This window comes from Salmo salar, chromosome ssa24, assembly GCF_905237065.1.
Source record: "Salmo salar chromosome ssa24, Ssal_v3.1, whole genome shotgun sequence".
Classification (NCBI taxonomy): domain Eukaryota; kingdom Metazoa; phylum Chordata; class Actinopteri; order Salmoniformes; family Salmonidae; genus Salmo; species Salmo salar.
This window is the reverse complement of record NC_059465.1, coordinates 48,765,338-48,785,555: the sequence shown is the minus strand read 5'-3', so window position 1 is coordinate 48,785,555 and position 20,218 is coordinate 48,765,338. Positions and strand designations below refer to the sequence as shown.

At 44.4% G+C, this 20,218-nt stretch overlaps 1 protein-coding gene across 5 annotated transcripts in view; it reads left to right on the top strand.

Annotated features, from left to right (window-relative positions):
• Nucleotides 1-20,218, top strand: part of slc4a4a (solute carrier family 4 member 4a) — a 205,906-nt gene that overhangs the window by 65,914 nt on the left and 119,774 nt on the right. For all 5 annotated transcript variants that reach the window (XM_045706588.1, XM_045706590.1, XM_045706589.1 and 2 more), the window contains exon 5: nucleotides 15,129-15,264. In XM_045706588.1, coding sequence (XP_045562544.1) covers nucleotides 15,129-15,264 — 136 coding nt within the window. The remainder of the gene's footprint in view (nucleotides 1-15,128; nucleotides 15,265-20,218) is intronic.

Here is a 20,218-nt window from a genome sequence, read left to right as displayed (position 1 = left end):
GATTGGTTGGCTATTTGAGCCAGTAATAATATTCTTAGGTAGCGGAATTACTTTTGCTTCCCTCCAAGCCTGAGGGCACACACTTTCAAGTAGGCTTACATTTTAAATATGGCAAATAGGAGTGGCAATATCGTTCGCTATTATCCTCAGTAATTTCCATCCCAGTTGTCAGACCCTGGTGGGTTGTCGTTGTTGATAGACAACCATTTTTTCACTTCTTCCACACTCACTTTACAGATTGAAAATTACAATGCTTGTCTTTCATAATTTGGTCAGATATACTAGGCTGTGTAGTGTTAGTGTTTGTTGCTTGCATGTCATGCGTAAGAATGCTTAATGTCTATAGTATCTCTCTGGTATGCAATCTGGTTTCCGCTCAGGTTATAGATGTGTCACTGCAAACTTAAAGGTCCTCAATGATGTCACCATTGCCCTTGATTCTAAGCAATGTTGTGCTGCTATTTTTATTGACTTGGCCAAAGCTTTTGATACGGTAGATCATTCCATTCTTGTGGGCCGGCTAAGGAGTATTGGTATCTCTGAGGCGTCTTTGGCCTGGTTTGCTAACTACCTCTCTCAAAGAGTGCAGTGTATAAAGTAAGAAAATCTGCTGTCTCAGCCACTGCCTGTCACCAAGGGAGTACCCCAAGGCTCAATCCTAGGCCCCACGCTCTTCTCAATTTACATCAACAACATAGCTCAGGCAGTAGGAAGCTCTCTCATCCATTAATATGCAGCTGATACAGTCTTATACTCAGCTAGCCCTCCCCGGATTTTGTGTTAACTTCTAATGGCTCAAATCCCGTTAACGGGATTGATTTGACAACATCCGGTGAAATAGCAGAACGCCAAATTCAAATTAAATTACTATAAATATTAAACTTTCATGAAATCACACATGCAATACACCAAATTAAAGCTACACTTGTTGTTAACTATTTACATCTAGACGTTCCGCTAGCGGAACACCACTCCAATATCCAATGATAGGGCGTGGCGCGAAATACAAACTCCTCGAAAATCCGAAAACTTCAATTTTTCAAACATATGACTATTTTACACCATTTTAAAGACAAGACTCTCCTTTATCTAACCACACTGTCCGATTTCAAAAAGGCTTTACAACGAAAGCAAAACATTAGATTATGTCAGGAGAGTACCCAGCCAGAAATAATCAGACACCCATTTTTCAAGCTAGCATATAATGTCACAAAAACCAAAACCACAGCTAAATGCAGCACTAACCTTTGATGATCTTCATCAGATGACACTCCTAGGACATTATGTTATACAATACATGCATGTTTTGTTCAATCAAGTTCATATTTATATAAAAAAACAGCTTTTTACATTAGCATGTGACGTTCAGAACTAGCATTCCCACCGAACACTTCCGGTGAATTTACTAAATTACTCACGATAAAGGTTCCCAAAAAACATAACAATTATTTTAAGAATTATAGATACAGAACTCCTTTATGCAATCGCGGTGTCCGATTTTAAAATAGCTTTTCGGTAAAGGCACATTTTGCAATATTCTGAGTAGATAGCCCGGGTCATCACAGGATAGCTATTTTGACACCCACCAAGTTTGGTACTCACCAAACTCAGATTTACTGTAAGAAAAATTGGACTCCCAGGACTTCTACTTCAACAACAAATGTTGGTTTAGTTCCAAATAATCCATAGTTATATCCAAATAGCGGCGTTTTGTTCGTGCGTTCAAGACACTATCCGAAGGGTAACGAAGGGTGACGCGCCGGCGCATATCGTGACAAAAAAAAAACAAAATATTCCATTACCGTACTTTGAAGCATGTCAAACGCTGTTTAAAATCAATTTTTATGCGATTTTTCTCGTAAAATAGCGATAATATTCCGACCAGGAGTCGTTGTTTTAGTTCAAAGACTGAAAATGTAAAATGGACTCTTCACGTGCATGCGCACGCCCGTCTCATTGTTCTCAGATCGACCACTATCCAAATGCGCTACTGTTTTTCAGGCAGGGGCTGCAAAGTCATCATTCAACGTTCTGGCGCCTTCTGAGAGCCTATGGGAGCCTTAGAAAGTGTCACGTTACAGCAGAGATCCTCTGTTTTCAATAAAGAGGCTAAAGAAGGCCAATAAATGGTCAGAGAGGGCACTTCCTGTTTGGAATCTTCTCAGGTTTTGGCCTGCCATATGAGTTCTGTTATACTCACAGACACCATTCAAACAGTTTTAGAAACTTTAGGTTGTTTTCTATCCAAATCAAACAATTATATGCATATTCTAGTTTCTGGGCAGGAGTAATAAACAGATTAAATCGGGTACGTTTTTTATCCGGCCGTGAAAATACTGTCCCCTATCCATAACAGGTTAATCCAGCCAACGTGTCAGATTTCAAAAAGGCTTTACAGCGAAAGCAAACCATGCGATTATCTGAGGATAGCACCCCACCAAACAAACACAGACAATCATAATTCAACCTGCCAGGCGCGACACGAAACTCAGAAATAAAGATATAATTCATGCCTTACCTTTGACGAGCTTCTTCTGTTGGCACTCCAATATGTCCCATAAACATCACAAATGGTCCTTTTGTTCGATTAATTCCGTCGTTATATATCCAAAATGTCAATTTATTTGGTGTTTTTGATCCAGAAAAACACCGGTTCCAACTCGCGCAACATGACTAGAAAATATCTCATAAGTTACCTGTAATCTTTGTCCAAACATTTCAAACAACTTTCCTAATACAACTTTAGGTATTTTTTTATGTAAATAATCAATAACATTTAAGACGGGATAAACTGTGTTCAAAACCGGAGGAAAACAAAGTGGAACGTGCTTTCAAGTCACGCGCCTCAACCACAACAGTACACTTCACTTGACCCTCGTTCTGAACAGGGATACTTCTTCATTACACAAAGGAAAAACATCAACCAATTTCTAAAGACTGTTGACATCCAGTGGAAGCAATAGGAACTGCAAGCAACTGCCTTAGAATTCTAGATTCCCATTAAAATCCCATTGAAAAGAGTGACCTGAATTATTTTTTTCCTGGATGGTTTGTCCTCGGGGTTTTGCCTGCCAAATAAGTTCTGTAATACTCACAGACATCATTCAAACAGTTTTAGAAACTTCAGAGTGTTTTCCATCCATAACTGCTAATAATATGCATATCCTACCTTCTGGGCCCGAGTAGCAGGCAGTTTACTTTGGGCACGCTTTTCACCCGGATGTGAAAATACCGCCCCCTAGCCTAGAGAAGTTAAATGCTCTACAACAAAGCTTACTTAGTGTCCAACAAGCTTTCTCTACCCTTAACCTTGTTCTAAACACCTCCAAAACAAAGGTCATGTGGTTTGGTAGGAAGAATGCCCCTCTCCCCACAGGTGTGATTACTACCTCTGAGGGTTTAGAGCTTGAGGTAGCCACCTCATACAAGTACTTGGGAGTAGGGCTAGACAGTACACTGTCCTTCTCTCAGCACATATCAAAGCTGCAGGCTAAAGTTAAATCTAGACTTGGTTTCTTCTATCGTAATCGCTCCTCTTTCATCCCAGCTGCCAAACTAACCCTGATTCAGATGACCATCCTACCCATGCTAGATTACGGAGACATAATTTATAGATCAGCAGGTAACGGTGCTCTCGAGCGGTTAGATGTTCTTTACCATTCGGCCATCAGATTTTCCACCATTGCTCCTTATAGGACACATCACTGCACTCTATCCTCTTCTGTAAACTGGTCATCTCTGTATACACATCGCAAGACCCACTGGTTGATGCTTATTTATAAAGCCCTCTTAGTCCTCACTCCCCCCATCTGAGATACAGTTGAAGTCGGAAGTTTACATACACTTAGGTTGGAGTCATTAAAACTTGTTTTTCACCCACTCCACAAATTTCTTGTTAACAAACTATTGTTTTGGAAAGTCGATTAGGACATCTACTTTGTGCATGACACAAGTAATTTGTCCAACAATTGTTTACAGACAGATTATTTCACTTATAATTCACTGTATCACAATTCCAGTGGGTCAGAAGTTTACATAGAATATGTTGACTGTGCCTTTAAACAGCTTGGACAATTCCTGAAAATGACGTCATGGCTTTTCAAATTTCTTATAGGCTAATTGACATCATTTGAGTCAATTGGAGGTGTACCTGTGGATGTATTTCAAGGCCTACCTTCAAACTCAGTGCCTCTTTGCATTACATCAGGGGAAAATCATAAGAAATCAGCAAAGACCTCAGAAAGAAATTGTAGACCTCCACAAGTCTGGTTCGTCCTTGGGATCAATTTCCAAACGCCTGAAGGTACCACGTTCATCTGTACAAACAATAGTACGCAAGTATAAACACCATGGGACCACACAGCCATCATACCGCTCAGGAAGGAGACGCATTCTGTCTTCTAGAGATTAACATACTTTGGTGCGAAAAGTGCAAATCAATCCCAGAACAACAGCAAAGGATCTTGTGACCAATAAATACAATCAAATTTGATTTGATAGTAGTAGCTATGTCTGGGTTATCCACAGTCCCCATACAGTAACGTTCTCTCTGAACGTTTATGTAACTAACAGTCGTCACTCGGATGCCTCATTAAAACATTAGTGTCTCGCTGAAGTGACAGCTAGGGTCAGAAAAGGAAATGCCAACTCTCAAATTTGCCTTTGGTGACCTGAATTCTGAAAAACTCTCTCAAACCCTTTACTTAGGCCTTCTCAGCTGGGAGACAATATAGTGAATAGATACAGGCAGGACAGAGACAGTAGGTAGATACAGGCAGGACAGGGAGACTTGGTAGATACAGGCAGGACAGAGACAGGAGGTAGATACAGGCAGGACAGAGACAGTAGGTAGATACAGGCAGGACAGGGAGACTTGGTAGATACAGGCAGGACAGAGACAGGAGGTAGATACAGGCAGGACAGAGACAGGAGGTAGATACAGGCAGGACAGAGACAGGAGGTAGATACAGGCAGGACAGAGACAGGAGGTAGATACAGGCAGGACAGAGACAGTAGGTAGATACAGGCAGGACAGAGACAGGAGGTAGATACAGGCAGGACAGAGACAGGAGGTAGATACAGGCAGGACAGAGACAGGAGGTAGATACAGGCAGGACAGGGAGACTAGGTAGATACAGGCAGGACAGCGGCAGAGACAGGAGGTAGATACAGGCAGGACAGGGAGACTAGGTAGATACAGGCAGGACAGAGACAGGAGGTAGATACAGGCAGGACAGAGACAGTAGGTAGATACAGGCAGGACAGAGACAGTAGGTAGATACAGGCAGGACAGAGACAGTAGGTAGATACAGGCAGGACAGGGAGACTAGGTAGATACAGGCAGGACAGAGACAGTAGGTACATACAGGCAGGACAGAGACAGTAGGTAGATACAGGCAGGACAGAGACAGTAGGTAGATACAGGCAGGACAGGGAGACTTGGTAGATACAGGCAGGACAGAGACAGGAGGTAGATACAGGCAGGACAGAGACAGGAGGTAGATACAGGCAGGACAGTGACAGGAGGTAGATACAGGCAGGACAGAGACAGGAGGTAGATACAGGCAGGACAGAGACAGGAGGTAGATACAGGCAGGACAGAGACAGTAAGTAGATACAGGCAGGACAGAGACAGGAGGTAGATACAGGCAGGACAGAGACAGGAGGTAGATACAGGCAGGACAGGGAGACTAGGTAGATACAGGCAGGACAGCGGCAGAGACAGGAGGTAGATACAGGCAGGACAGGGAGACTAGGTAGATACAGGCAGGACAGAGACAGGAGGTAGATACAGGCAGGACAGAGACAGTAGGTAGATACAGGCAGGACAGAGACAGTAGGTAGATACAGGCAGGACAGAGACAGTAGGTAGATACAGGCAGGACAGGGAGACTAGGTAGATACAGGCAGGACAGAGACAGTAGGTACATACAGGCAGGACAGAGACAGTAGGTAGATACAGGCAGGACAGAGACAGTAGGTAGATACAGGCAGGACAGAGACAGAGACATTAGGTAGATACAGGCAGGACAGGGAGACTAGGTAGATACAGGCAGGACAGAGACAGTAGTTAAATACAGGCAGGACAGAGACAGAGACAGGAGGTAGATACAGGCAGGACAGAGACAGGAGGTAGATACAGGCAGGACAGAGACAGTAGCTAGATACAGGCAGGACAGAGACAGTAGGTAGATACAGGCAGGACAGGGAGACTAGGTAGATACAGGCAGGACAGAGACAGGAGGTAGATACAGGCAGGACAGGGAGACTAGCTAGATACAGGCAGGACAGCGGCAGAGACAGGAGGTAGATACAGGCAGGACAGAGACAGGAGGTAGATACAGGCAGGACAGAGACAGTAGGTAGATACAGGCAGGACAGGGAGACTAGGTAGATACAGGCAGGACAGCGGCAGAGACAGGAGGTAGATACAGGCAGGACAGGGAGACTAGGTAGATACAGGCAGGACAGGGAGACTTGGTAGATACAGGCAGGACAGAGACAGGAGGTAGATACAGGCATGACAGAGACAGGAGGTAGATACAGGCAGGACAGAGACAGGAGGTAGATACAGGCAGGACAGAGACAGTAGCTAGATACAGGCAGGACAGAGACAGTAGGTAGATACAGGCAGGACAGGGAGACTTGGTAGATACAGGCAGGACAGAGACAGGAGGTAGATACAGGCAGGACAGAGACAGGAGGTAGATACAGGCAGGACAGAGACAGTAGCTAGATACAGGCAGGACAGAGACAGGAGGTAGATACAGGCAGGACAGGGAGACTAGGTAGATACAGGCAGGACAGGGAGACTTGGTAGATACAGGCAGGACAGAGACAGGAGGTAGATACAGGCAGGACAGAGACAGGAGGTAGATACAGGCAGGACAGAGACAGTAGCTAGATACAGGCAGGACAGAGACAGGAGGTAGATACAGGCAGGACAGAGACAGTAGGTAGATACAGGCAGGACAGGGAGACTAGCTAGATACAGGCAGGACAGAGACAGGAGGTAGATACAGGCAGGACAGAGACAGAGACAGGAGGTAGATACAGGCAGGACAGAGACAGGAGGTAGATACAGGCAGGACAGAGACAGTAGGTAGATACAGGCAGGACAGCGGCAGAGACAGGAGGTAGATACAGGCAGGACAGGGAGACTAGGTAGATACAGGCAGGACAGAGACAGGAGGTAGATACAGGCAGGACAGAGACAGGAGGTAGATACAGGCAGGACAGAGACAGGAGGTAGATACAGGCAGGACAGGGACAGTAGCTAGATACAGGCAGGACAGAGACAGTAGGTAGATACAGGCAGGACAGAGACAGTAGGTAGATACAGGCAGGACAGAGACAGAGACAGGAGGTAGATACAGGCAGGACAGAGACAGGAGGTAGATACAGGCATTATAGAGAGGGTAGGTAGATACAGGCAGGACAGATACTATAGGTAGATACAGGCATTATAGAGACAGTAGGTAGATACAGGCAGGACAGGGACAGTAGTTAAATACAGGCAGGACAGAGACAGAGACATTAGGTAGATACAGGCAGGACAGGGAGACTAGGTAGATACTGGCAGGACAGAGACAGTAGTTAAATACAGGCAGGACAGAGACAGAGACATTAGGTAGATACAGGCAGGACAGTGAGACTAGGTAGATACTGGCAGGACAGAGACAGTAGGTAGATACAGGCAGGACAGGGACAGAGACATTAGGTAGATACAGGCAGGACAGGGACAGAGACATTAGGTAGATACAGGCAGGACAGGGACAGAGACATTAGGTAGGTACAGGCAGGACAGATACTATAGGTAGATGTTGAAGGGACAGAGACAGCAGAACATGGAACTCTTTTGGTGGGGGGTTTAGTGAGTGCCTTGTTAAAAGGCACCATAGCAGTCAATGACATCTAGGATTTGATAGCAGCAACTCTCCTGTTGCTTGGCCACTTCCTGACAGATTGTTCCAGTTGGACCCGGGATTCAAACTGGCAACATTCTAGCAGAACTTGTAATCCCTGTTAACCTATGTAGATGCAGGCAGGATTAGTGTTACAGTAGAACATGTCATCCCTGTTAACCTATGTAGATACAGGCAGGATTAGGTTTACAGTAGAACTTGTCATCCCTGTTAACCTATGTGGATACAGGCAGGATTAGGGTTACAGCAGAACATGTCATCCCTGTTAAACTATGTAGATACAGGCAGGATTAGGGTTACAGTAGAACTTGTCATCCCTGTTAACCTATGTAGATACAGGCAGGATTAGGGTTACAGCAGAACGTGTCATCCCTGTTAACCTATGTAGATACAGGCAGGATTAGGATTACATTAGAACATGTCATCCCTGTTAACCTATGTGGATACAGGCAGGATTAGGGTTACAGCAGAACATGTCATCCCTGTTAACCTATGTGGATACAGGCAGGATTAGGGTTACAGCAGAACATGTCATCCCTGATTGATTGATAAATGGCGCCGGACGGGATGGTACGGGCTCCTAACCAATGGTGCCATTTTGTTATTTTTACATTGTTTGTAACTTATTATGTACATAAATACAAAAATAGCTTCTGGACATCAGAACAGTGATTAATCACCTCGAACTGGACAAAGATTTTTTCTTTATTGAGTCCAATGTGAAGAATATACTGCTTTCCAAAAAACAGGTCCAAATGCCCAATATTTGCGTGAAGAAAAGGCAGAGATACAGAGGGAGAAGGTCGGGGTGCCTTGTGAGGATTCGTAGGGGAGTGAGTAAATCACCACTACCATCATTCTATTGGCCAATCACTGGAAAACAAACTGGATGATCTACGGTCGAGACTATCCTACCAACGTGACATTCAAAACTGTAATATCTTATGTTTCACAGAGTCGTTGCTGAACGACGACACGGATAATATAGAGCTGGCTGGTTTTTCTGTGTATCAACAGGACAGAGTAGCTACGTCTGGTAAGACGAGGGGCGGGGGTATGTGTCTATTTGTCAATAACTGCTGGCGAGGGATGTCTAATGTCTAATAAGTCTCGAGGTATTGCTCGTCTGAGGTAGAGTATCTCATGATAAGCTGTTGACCAAACTATCTACCAAAAGTTCTCATATATATTGTTCAAAGCACTCTATATACCATCACAAACCGATGCTGGCACTAAGACTGCACTCAAACAACTCTATAAGGCCATAAGCAAACAAGAAAATGTTCATCCAGAAGTGGCGCTCCTAGTGGCCGGGGACTTTAATGCAGGGAAACGGAAATCCGTTTTACCTCATTTCTACCAACATATCACATGTGCAACCAGAGGGGAAAGAAACTCCAGACCACCTTTACTCCACACATAGAGACGCATACAAAGCTCTCCCTCAACCTCTATTTGGCGAGTCTGACCATAACTCTATCCTCCTGATTTCTGCTTACAAGCAAAAACTAAAGTAGGAAGTACCAGTTACTCCCTCAACACGTAATTGGTCTGATGACACGGATGCTACGCTACAGGAGTGCTTTGCTAGCACAGACTGGAATAAGTTCCGGGATTCATCCAATGGCATTGGGGAGTTTACCACCTCAGTCACCGGATTCATCAATAAGTCCATTGAGTACTTCGTCCACACACTAACCGTACATACATATCCCAACCAGAAGCTATGGATTACAGGCAACATTCGTACCGAGCTAAAGGCTAGAGCTGCCGCTTTCAAGGAGCGGGACACTAATCCGGATGCTTATAGAAATCCTGCTATGACCACAGATGAACCATCAAACAGGCAAAGCGTCAATACAGGACTACGATTGAATCCTATTTATCCGGCTCTGACGTTCGTCGAATGTGGCAGGGCTTGCAAACTATTACGGACTATGAAGGTAAACCCAGTCGCGAGCTGCTCAGTGACGAGAGCCTACCAGATGAGCTAAATGCTTTTTATGCTCGCTTCGAGACAAGCAACACAAAAGCATGCATGAGAGCACCAGCTGTTCTGAACGACTGTGTTATCATTCTCTCCATAGTCAATGTTTTTTTTTACTTTATTTTATTTCACCTTTATTTAACCAGGTAAGCTAGTTGAGAACAAGTTCTCAATTACAACTGCGACCTGGCCAAGATAAAGCAAAGCAGTTCGACACATACAACAACACAGAGTTACACATGGAATAAACAAACATACAGTCAATAATACAGTAGAAAAAGTGTATATACAGTGTGTGCAAATGAGGTAGGATAAGGGAGGTAAGGCAATAAATAGGCCATGGTGGCGAAGTAATTACAATATACCAATTAAACACTGGGGTGATAGATGTGTAGAAGATGAATGTGCAAGTAGAGATATTGGGGTGCAAAGGAGCAAGATGAATGAATAAATAAATACAGTATGGGGATGAGGTATTTGGATGGGCTATTTACAGGTGGGCTATGTACAGGTGCAATTATATGTGAGCTGCTCTGACAGCTGGTGCTTAAAGCTAGTGAGGGAGATATGAGTCTCCAGCTTCAGTGATTTTTGCTGTTCATTCCAGTCATTGGCAGCAGAGAACTGGAAGGAAAGCTGGCTAAAGGAGGAATTGGCTTTGGGGGTGACCAGTGAGATATACCTGCTGGAGCGCGTGCTATGGGTGGGTGCTGCTATGGTGACCAGTGAGCTGAGATAATTTGGGGCTTTATCTAGCAAAGACTTGTAGATGACCTGGAGGCAGTGGGTTTGGCGACGAATATGAAGCAAGGGCCAACCAATGAGAGAGTACAGGTCGCAGTGGTGGGTAGTATATGGGGCTTTGGTGACAAAATGGATAGCACTGTGATAGACTGCGTCCAATTTGTTGAGAAGAGTGTTGGAGGCTATTATGTAGATGACATCACCGAAGTCGAGGATCGGTATGATGGTCAGTTTCAAGAGGGTATGTTTGGCGGCATGAGTGAAGGAGGCTTTGTTGCGAAATAGGAAGCCAATTCTAGATTTAATTTTGGATTGGAGATGCTTAATGTGTCTGGAAGGAGAGTTTACAGTCTAGCCAGACACCTAGGTATTTGTAGTTGTCCACATATTCCAGAACCGTCCAGAGTGGTGGTGCTGGACAGGCGGGCAGGTGCGGGCAGCGATCGGTTGAAGAGCATGCATTTGGTTTTACTTGCATTTAAGAGCAGTTGGAGGCCACGGAAGGAGAGTTGTATGGCATTGAAGCTCGTCTGGAGGGTTGTTAACACAGTGTACAAAGAAGGGCCAGAAGTATTTAGAATGGTGTCGTCTGCGTAGAGTTGGAGCAGAGAATCACCCGCAGCAAGAGCGACATCATTGATGTTATACAGAGAAAAGAGTCGGCCCGAGAATTAAACCCTGTGGCACCCCCATAGAGACTGACAGAGGTCCGGACAACAGGCCCTCCGATTTGACACACTGAACTCTATCAGAGAAGTAGATGGTGAACCAGGTGAGGCAGTCATTTGAGAAACCAAGGCTGTTGAGTCTGCCGATAAGAATGTGGTGATTGACAGAGTCGAAAGCCTTGGCCAGGTTAATGAATACGGCTGCACAGTAATGTCTCTTATTGATGGCAGTTATGATATCGTTTAGGACCTTGAGCGTGGCTGAGGTGCACCCATGACCAGCTCGGAAACCAGATTGCATAGCGGAGAAGGTACGGTGGGATTCGAAATGGTCGGTAATCTGTTTGTTAACTTGGCTTTTGAAGACCTAAGAAAGGCAGGGTAGGATAGATATATGTCTGTAGCAGTTTGGGTCTAGATTGTCTCCCCCTTTGAAGAGGGGGATGATCGCGGCAGCTTTCCAATCTTTGGGGATCTCAGATGATACAAAGAGAGGTTGAACAGGCCAATAATAGGGGTTGCAACAATTTCAGCAGATAATTGTCAGCTCTTTCAGAACATCAGATATCTGGATTTGGGTGAAGGAGAAATGGGGGAGGCTTGGGCGAGTTGCTGTGGGGGGTGCAGGGCTTATGACTGGGGTAGCCAGGTGGAAAGCATGGCCAGCCGTAGAAAAATGCTTACATGTCATCACTATTAAACTATGTGGATACAGGCAGAGTTAAAGCAGAACATGTCATCCCTGTTGAACTATGTGGATACAGGCAGGATTACATTAGAACATGTCATCCCTGTTGAACTATCTGCTGTCCTGAAGTGTTGCATAATCTCTCTGACTGACTGGCATTCCTCTGCATGACTTCCGGTGATATCAGAGCTGTGGACTTGGCAGGCAAGGGGCCGGTAGCGTGAAGGAATCTGCTTCAGTGGATGTTTCATTGATATTCACTAGTGGCTGAAATGCAAGTGAAAAGAGCAGGGAGTCTTGACACAATGATATCTTTGTATTGGTTTGTTAGCATCATGTTGTTGTGTTGCGCTCCTGGTCTGTCTGTATGTTTTGGGAAAGCACACAGTCTTTCTCTAGGAGCATGGCTTTCCCAACACAGTCTTTCTCTAGGAGCATGGCTTTCCCAACACAGTCTTTCTCTAGGAGCATGGCTTTCCCAACACAGTCTTTCTCTAGGAGCATGGCTTTCCCAACACAGTCTTTCTCTAGGAGCATGGCTTTCCCAACACAGTCTTTCTCTAGGATCATGGCTTTCCCGACACAATCTTTCTCTAGGAGCATGGCTTTCCCAACACAGTCTTTCTCTAGGATCACGGCTTTCCCGACACATTCTTTCTCTAGGAGCATGGCTTTCCCAACACACAGTCTTTCTCTAGGAGCATGGCTTTCCCAACACACAGTCTTTCTCTAGGAGCACGGCTTTCCCAACAGTCTTTCTCTAGGAGCATGGCTTTCCCAACACAGTCTTTCTCTAGGAGCATGGCTTTCCCAACAGTCTTTCTCTAGGAGCATGGCTTTCCCAACAGTCTTTCTCTAGGAGCATGGCTTTCCCAACAGTCTTTCTCTAGGATCATGGCTTTCCCAACAGTCTTTCTCTAGGAGCATGGCTTTCCCAACACAGTCTTTCTCTAGGAGCATGGCTTTCCCAACAGTCTTTCTCTAGGAGCATGGCTTTCCCAACACAGTCTTTCTCTAGGAGCACGGCTTTCCCAACAGTCTTTCTCTAGGAGCATGGCTTTCCCAACACAGTCTTTCTCTCGGAGCATGGCTTTCCCAACACAGTCTTTCTCTAGGAGCATGGCTTTCCCAACACAGTCTTTCTCTAGGAGCATGGCTTTCCCAACACAGTCTTTCTCTAGGAGCATGGCTTTCCCAACACACAGTCTTTCTCTAGGAGCATGGCTTTCCCAACACAGTCTTTCTCTAGGAGCATGGCTTTCCCAACACAGTCTTTCTCTAGGAGCATGGCTTTCCCAACAGTCTTTCTCTAGGATCATGGCTTTCCCAACACAGTCTTTCTCTCGGAGCATGGCTTTCCCAACACAGTCTTTCTCTAGGAGCATGGCTTTCCCAACACAGTCTTTCTCTAGGAGCATGGCTTTCCCAACACAGTCTTTCTCTAGGAGCATGGCTTTCCCAACACAGTCTTTCTCTAGGAGCACGGCTTTCCCAACAGTCTTTCTCTAGGAGCATGGCTTTCCCAACAGTCTTTCTCTAGGAGCATGGCTTTCCCAACACAGTCTTTCTCTAGGAGCATGGCTTTCCCGACACAGTCTTTCTCTAGGAGCATGGCTTTCCCAACAGTCTTTCTCTAGGAGCATGGCTTTCCCAACACAGTCTTTCTCTAGGAGCATGGCTTTCCCAACAGTCTTTCTCTAGGAGCATGGCTTTCCCAACACAGTCTTTCTCTAGGATCATGGCTTTCCCAACAGTCTTTCTCTAGGAGCATGGCTTTCCCAACACAGTCTTTCTCTAGGAGCATGGCTTTCCCAACACAGTCTTTCTCTAGGATCATGGCTTTCCCAACAGTCTTTCTCTAGGAGCATGGCTTTCCCAACACAGTCTTTCTCTAGGATCATGGCTTTCCCAACAGTCTTTCTCTAGGAGCATGGCTTTCCCAACAGTCTTTCTCTAGGAGCACGGCTTTCCCAACACAGTGTTCCTAGAGAAAGACATGATTCACCATCTAAATAATGATGGAACATGTACAATATGTTGCACCAGAGACTGCATTGTTAGTACTATAGGTATTTATCACTGGTAACCAGCTATCACCAACCAATCATGTCACGTGTGTGTGTGTGTGTGTGTGTGTGTGTGTGTGTGTGTGTGTGTGTGTGTGTGTGTGTGTGTGTGTGTGTCCTACATAGAACTAATGGGAAAGACATTGTTCTCTTTATCAACAGGCTGTTCAGTTCAACTTCTGACTACCAATACTTGTCACCGACACCACTTGTTGTAAGTGTCTATAGTCATGTGATCCATGATAAAACACATCTGAAGAGGGCTAGTGTTGAAAAGTAGTATTTATATTTCAGTCTTTTTGATATCCTGCAGTCTTTTTTTTTATGTGAGCACTGATGCTTGACTAAATATTCAAATTAGAAAACAAGGGAGAAAGAAAGCAAAGCTTTCTTGTTTAGAATGGGCAGTTTGTGAAACATTTCCTAATTCTTAATGAGGGACTCATGGCACTATGCCAAGCTGGGGGACCAATAAAATGGGCTCTATTAGGTGGGAGAGGGGAGGGGTAAGGGGGCTGACTGGGTGACCAATGGAGAGGGTTTCTATTTGAGCTGTGGAGGGGACAGAGGGGAGGGGGGCTGGCTGTGGGGGACTGGGGGACCCCCTCGCCCTCCCTCTACCTGGGTCTTAGAGAGCTCCAGTAGGGACAGAGGACAGACCACAGTAACATTCCCACAGAGGTGTAGCTGTTGTTCTTCTGTGGAGGGTTCCCACCTGCACTCCTTCTGGGACCTAGTTTGATAACCCTAACCCCTTGGACAGTTGGGGGTGAAAAGTTCCAGAGATGTCTGAGAACAACAACAACAACCATGAAGAGAAAGAGAGGGATGGAGAGAAGGAGAAAGAGAGGGATGGAGAGAGGGATGAGGACTGGGATGAGAATGAGGAGAGGGATGAGGTTCTTGTTAGGATTCCTCCACCTCCACCTCAAGTGGTCAGAGTTGGCCAGCTGGCCCCAGGGGCCAAGATGAATGGGTTAGGAGATGAGGGAAAAACCAACCTGGATGGGCAGCAGCCTGTAAGCCGTAGTATCTTCCCTTTCTCTCCAGTCTCTCCAGCAGGCGAGAGGATCCGCATTATGCTGGGAGAGGACGATGATGGACCGTCACCACCTCAACTCTTCACTGAGCTGGATGAGCTGCTCTCTGTGGATGGGCAGGAGATGGAGTGGAAGGAGACAGCCAGGTAGGATGTCTAACTCCAACCCTAACCTAACTAATAGTCAGGTAGGATGTCTAACTCCAACCCTAACTAATAGCCAGGTAGGATGTCTAACTCCAACCCTAACCTAACTAATAGTCAGGTAGGATGTCTAACTCCAACCCTAACCTAACTAATAGTCAGGTAGGATGTCTAACTCCAACCCTAACCTAACTAATAGTCAGGTAGGATGGCTTATAGCCCATAAGCCCTCCATTAGTTTTATTCAATATAACATTTAACTATTCAAAGTAAATCATAGTATATTGAGATTTTTTTTAAAGTTAATACAACTCAGTAATTGGACACCTGGAGAGATTATTAAAAAAACTCCTAAGTTTTGGGTGGTGTTGGGCCTTTGCCAGATACACACTGGTTCAAACATGCCAGATAAACACTATTGTCAACATGGTAGATAATCACTGGTGTTAACATGGTAGATACACCCTGGTGTTAACATGGTAGATAAACACTGGTGTTAACATGGTAGATACACACTGGTGTTAACATGGTAGATAATCACTGGTGTTAACATGGTAGATACACCACTGGTGTTAACATGGTAGATAAACACTGGTGTTAACATGGTAGATACACACTGGTGTCAACATGGTAGATACACACTGGTGTCAACATGGTAGATAATCACTGGTGTCAACATGGTAGATAATCACTGGTGTCAACATGGTAGATAGGTGAGTGCCCCTGACTTTTCTGTCATAACGTTAGGTCTGTTTCTGTTGTTCCTTAACCATATGCTGTTGAGCGATGCTCGCTGCTTCATGGAGATGGGACATCAGTGTTTGACGTAGCTACTATAGTCAACAACCACAGGATCCCTCGAAATTTGCTAGAACATTACATCAACAGGAAGGCTCGTACGGGACCAAATATGAGCTGAATTGGTGCATAGCCAGTGGTCTCGTGTACAGTAGCATTGTAGGCAAACGTTAGGGTTTGTGTCTGCTGCGGCCATTTCTCTTTAGCTTTTAGAGGCAGTGAGCAAAGGATATTTCCCAGATTTCAATTGAACATTTCTGTTCCTCCATTCCCCATTGGATTGTACGCAGTTGTGTGTGACTTGGCGACACCAGAGAGCTTGAGAAGTTCTTCGATTAGCTCGCTCTCAAAATTGTCCCCTTAATCTGTGTGGATTCGCTCAGCAAATCCATAAAACCAAAATACGTTGTCCAATATCTTTCTGGCAACTTACTTTGCTGTTTCATTTGTGCATGAAAAGGTGTGAGCTAATTTGGTGAAGTGATCTGTCAGAACCAATACAGTGGTTCTTCCTTTAACTTCTTTGGGATAGGGGGCGGTATATTGACGTCCGGATGAAAAGCGTGCCCAAAGTAAACTGCCTGCTACTCAGGCCCAGAAGCTAGGATATGCATGTAATTGGTAGATTTGGATAGAAAACACTCAAAAGTTTCTAAAACTGTTAAAATATAAAATAGTGTCTGTGAGTATAACAGAACTGAAATGGCAGGCGAAACCCCGAGGACAAACCACCCCCCCCCCCAAAAAAAAGGCATCACTGATTTCAATGGCTGGCACTTTTATAATAGGGCGAAATCGTGCCCGATTGCAGTTCCTAGGGCTTCCACTAGATGTCAACCATCTTCAGAAAGAGTTTCAGGCTGGTTTTTGGAAAAATGAGCCAGAAATTGTAGTTTTTCTAGGTGGCTCCCATTTTGACTGTAGTGTTTCCAAGCGCGTGAGTGAGAACGCGTTCTTTGGTATTTTTCTCCGGTAAAGACAATAACGATTCTCCGTCTTAAATTGTATTGTTTATTTGTGTATTAGGGTACCTTTTGTTTGATTATAAACGTTGATTGACTTGTTTAGATAAGTTTATTGGTAACGTTTGGGATTCATTTTGTATGCATTTTGAAGGAGGGAAACCGAGTGGATTATTGACTGAAGCGCGACAGCTAAACTGAGTTTTTATGGATATAAAGAAGGACATTATCGAACAAAAGGACCATTTGTAATGTAACTGGGACCTTTTGGAGTGCCAACAGAAGAAGATCTTCAAAGGTAAGGCATATATTATATCGCTATTTCTGACTTTCGTGTCGCAACTCTGATTGAAAATGATTTGTTATGCATTTGTGTGCTGGGCGCTGTCCTCAGATAATCGCATGGTTTGCTTTCGCCGTAAAGCCTTTTTGAAATCTGACACGGCGGCTGGATTAACAACAAGTTTTATTTTGATGTATTCCACTTGTGATTTCATAAAAGTTTAATATCTATAGTAATTTAATTTAAATTTGTCGTTCTGCAATTTCACCGGAAATTGTCGAAATGGTACGGTAACGTCCCACTAATCCGCAAGAAGTTAAAAGTTGCGTCGTTCTACAGCATATCTTGCGGGCTGTCACAGAATTCTATGGCACGTTATTTAAGTGTTGCCATTAATGCTAGTTAGTGCTAGTTTGACCACCAGAGGGCATCTTTGAGAAGCATTTGACTTTTTTAATAATGGCTGTACTAGAGAATTCAAAACCTTTTTTGTAAGAACAAAATGGGATTGATTTTAAGAAATGTAGCTTAATTAATTTGATTAATACTATGGTGTTTCTAGTCTTCCCTGTGGCTCAGTTGGTAGAGCATGGTGTTTGCAATGCCAACATGGTGTGTGCAACGCCAGGGTTGTGGGTTTGATTCCCACGGGGGGCCAGTACAAAAAAAATGCATGCATTCACTACTGTAAGTTGCTCTGGATAAGAGTGTCTGCTAAATGACTAGAATGTAAAAAAGTGTCTATTCCAAGAAAAATGAAAAATGAAACCCTCAGGGTTTCCGTTTGGAAAATATGGCGCTGTACAACGTAGCCAGTTGGGAGTAGGCTACTATACTAAGAGCCTAGGCTACTAAGTGACTGCAAGTGAAGAGCAAAATGATCCTAACATTTCCAAATAAAAATATGACTGATTTATCAAGACCAGTCCCCATGCTCTGTCATTCAGTGATATTTATTCCCTATTGTCCTGCTGATAGTTGAAATTAACATCTGCATTTTGAAAGAGTATTTTTATCATTATTTTATTAAGGAAAGCATGTAGGTCTCCTGATTTAAACCCAAACTTGTTGCAACTGAAATGTAGTTGAATAATCATCTGCATGTTTGCATGGATTGTGACTCCATCTCGTTCCTCACCCTCTTCAACTCCGCCAATGACTCTCCGCCAGTGACGTGCCTCTCCGCCGATAATTACATTTAGAGAATTGGAGGATTCTAAATTAATATCTAAGGGGAATTTTTTTTAGGGCAAATCTGATCTGTGAGAATATCTAAGGGGCTTTTATATAATTATAATGCAGGGTTAATAATAATAATAATCGCTTTGTTTAAAAAATAACCATATTTTGGAGATGATTTTGTTTCAAATAACCGAAAGTGAGCGATTGAAATCTGAATAAAGGGAAAAAGGCTATTCTTGAACATGGGGTGAGACATTCTTAGTAATTTGTAAATAAAGCCAGTTTGTTATTTAGAATTATTTATTTCTGTTTTTAGAGGGGAGAAACCAAAAGCCCACCGTGCCTATTTTGTGGAAAATCGTCAGTCCACATGTCAAGTGAAATTCCCCCATTTGTATTTTCCCAAGGGGGCAGGTAGCCTAGTGGTTAGAGCGTTAGGCCAGTAACCGAAAGGTTGCTAGATAAAATCGCTGAGCTGACAAGGTAAAAATATGTCGTTCTGCCCCTGAACAAGGCAGTTAACCCACTGTTCCTAGGCAGTCATTGTAAAAAAGAATTTGTTCTTAACTGACTTGCCTGGTTAAATAAAAAAAAGTTCTCTCTTAACTCCAGGACCACTGACAGTTGTTGTTGTTGCCTGATGCAGGACTCTTGTGCCAGAGGAGAGACTCTCAGACTGAAAACACCTCCATCAATTGCCACAGTTTAGACTACCGATAGATCAGCGTTCTAACTCCCCCTTGTGATAGTGTGGTGCAATGGCAGAATGGAACCATAAATTTGTAACTTTTAACATAAGACCCACTGTACATCCACTGAGCGCTGCTCTACCTCAGAACTCCAAAGGTAGAGACATACTAACTCTATAAGCGTTTTGATGCTTCCAAGGCGAGCTCGAGCAGACGGCTCAGGAGACTTAGCCAGGATGCAGCTCCGACAGCACTTGACATACTCCTTCACATAATGCTCCATCTTGGGCCAGAAGAAATGTTGCCTTGCCAAATTAAGAGTTCTAGCTTGACCTTGGTGGCCAGCAAGGTCATGCACACCACTCAATGCTTTATCCGTCATACTTTTGGGCAGCACAAACTGACGTCTCTTTTGTTTGCTCAAAGGGTCATTTGTCACCCTGTAAAGCACTCCCATCTTGGACCCTGAGCTTTTCCCACTGCTTGATGAGTGCAAGGCTTTGTGAATTAAATCCATCCCTCTCTCGTCTTGAAGGCCACCTTTTTGTGATTGACAATCAGCCCTTGAAATTGTAGGATTAAGTTCTTGGCTCCGCTGAAGCTCCTCGAAAGCCATCGCAGGAAGGGAGTCTTGGCCTGGAGATATGAGTTGTTGCACAGACTGCATTAACTGAACTGCTCGAGTTTCGGTTGCTACATCCCACTTATCATAGACTTCACAGATCGCTTTCACTACTGCAGAGACACAGGTCAAAGGACAGCTGTCGGACTGATTTCCAGAGATTTTCACTATGTGACTGGACCTTCAAGCGAAACACATCTTGAAATCCCATCTTCTATAGCATCGGTTTCTGCAAGCAGACTGCCATTGTTCTCAATTACCAACCTGTGACTAACTAACTTGGAAAATGGGTCCCTACTGAGGGCGTCAGCCACAATATTCTTTGTCCCTGCGATATGCTTCAGATCGAATGAGTAGGGAGGGAGTCAATGTAGCTACCCAGCGTTGCCCACAGGGAGTCAATGTAGCCCACAGTGAGTCG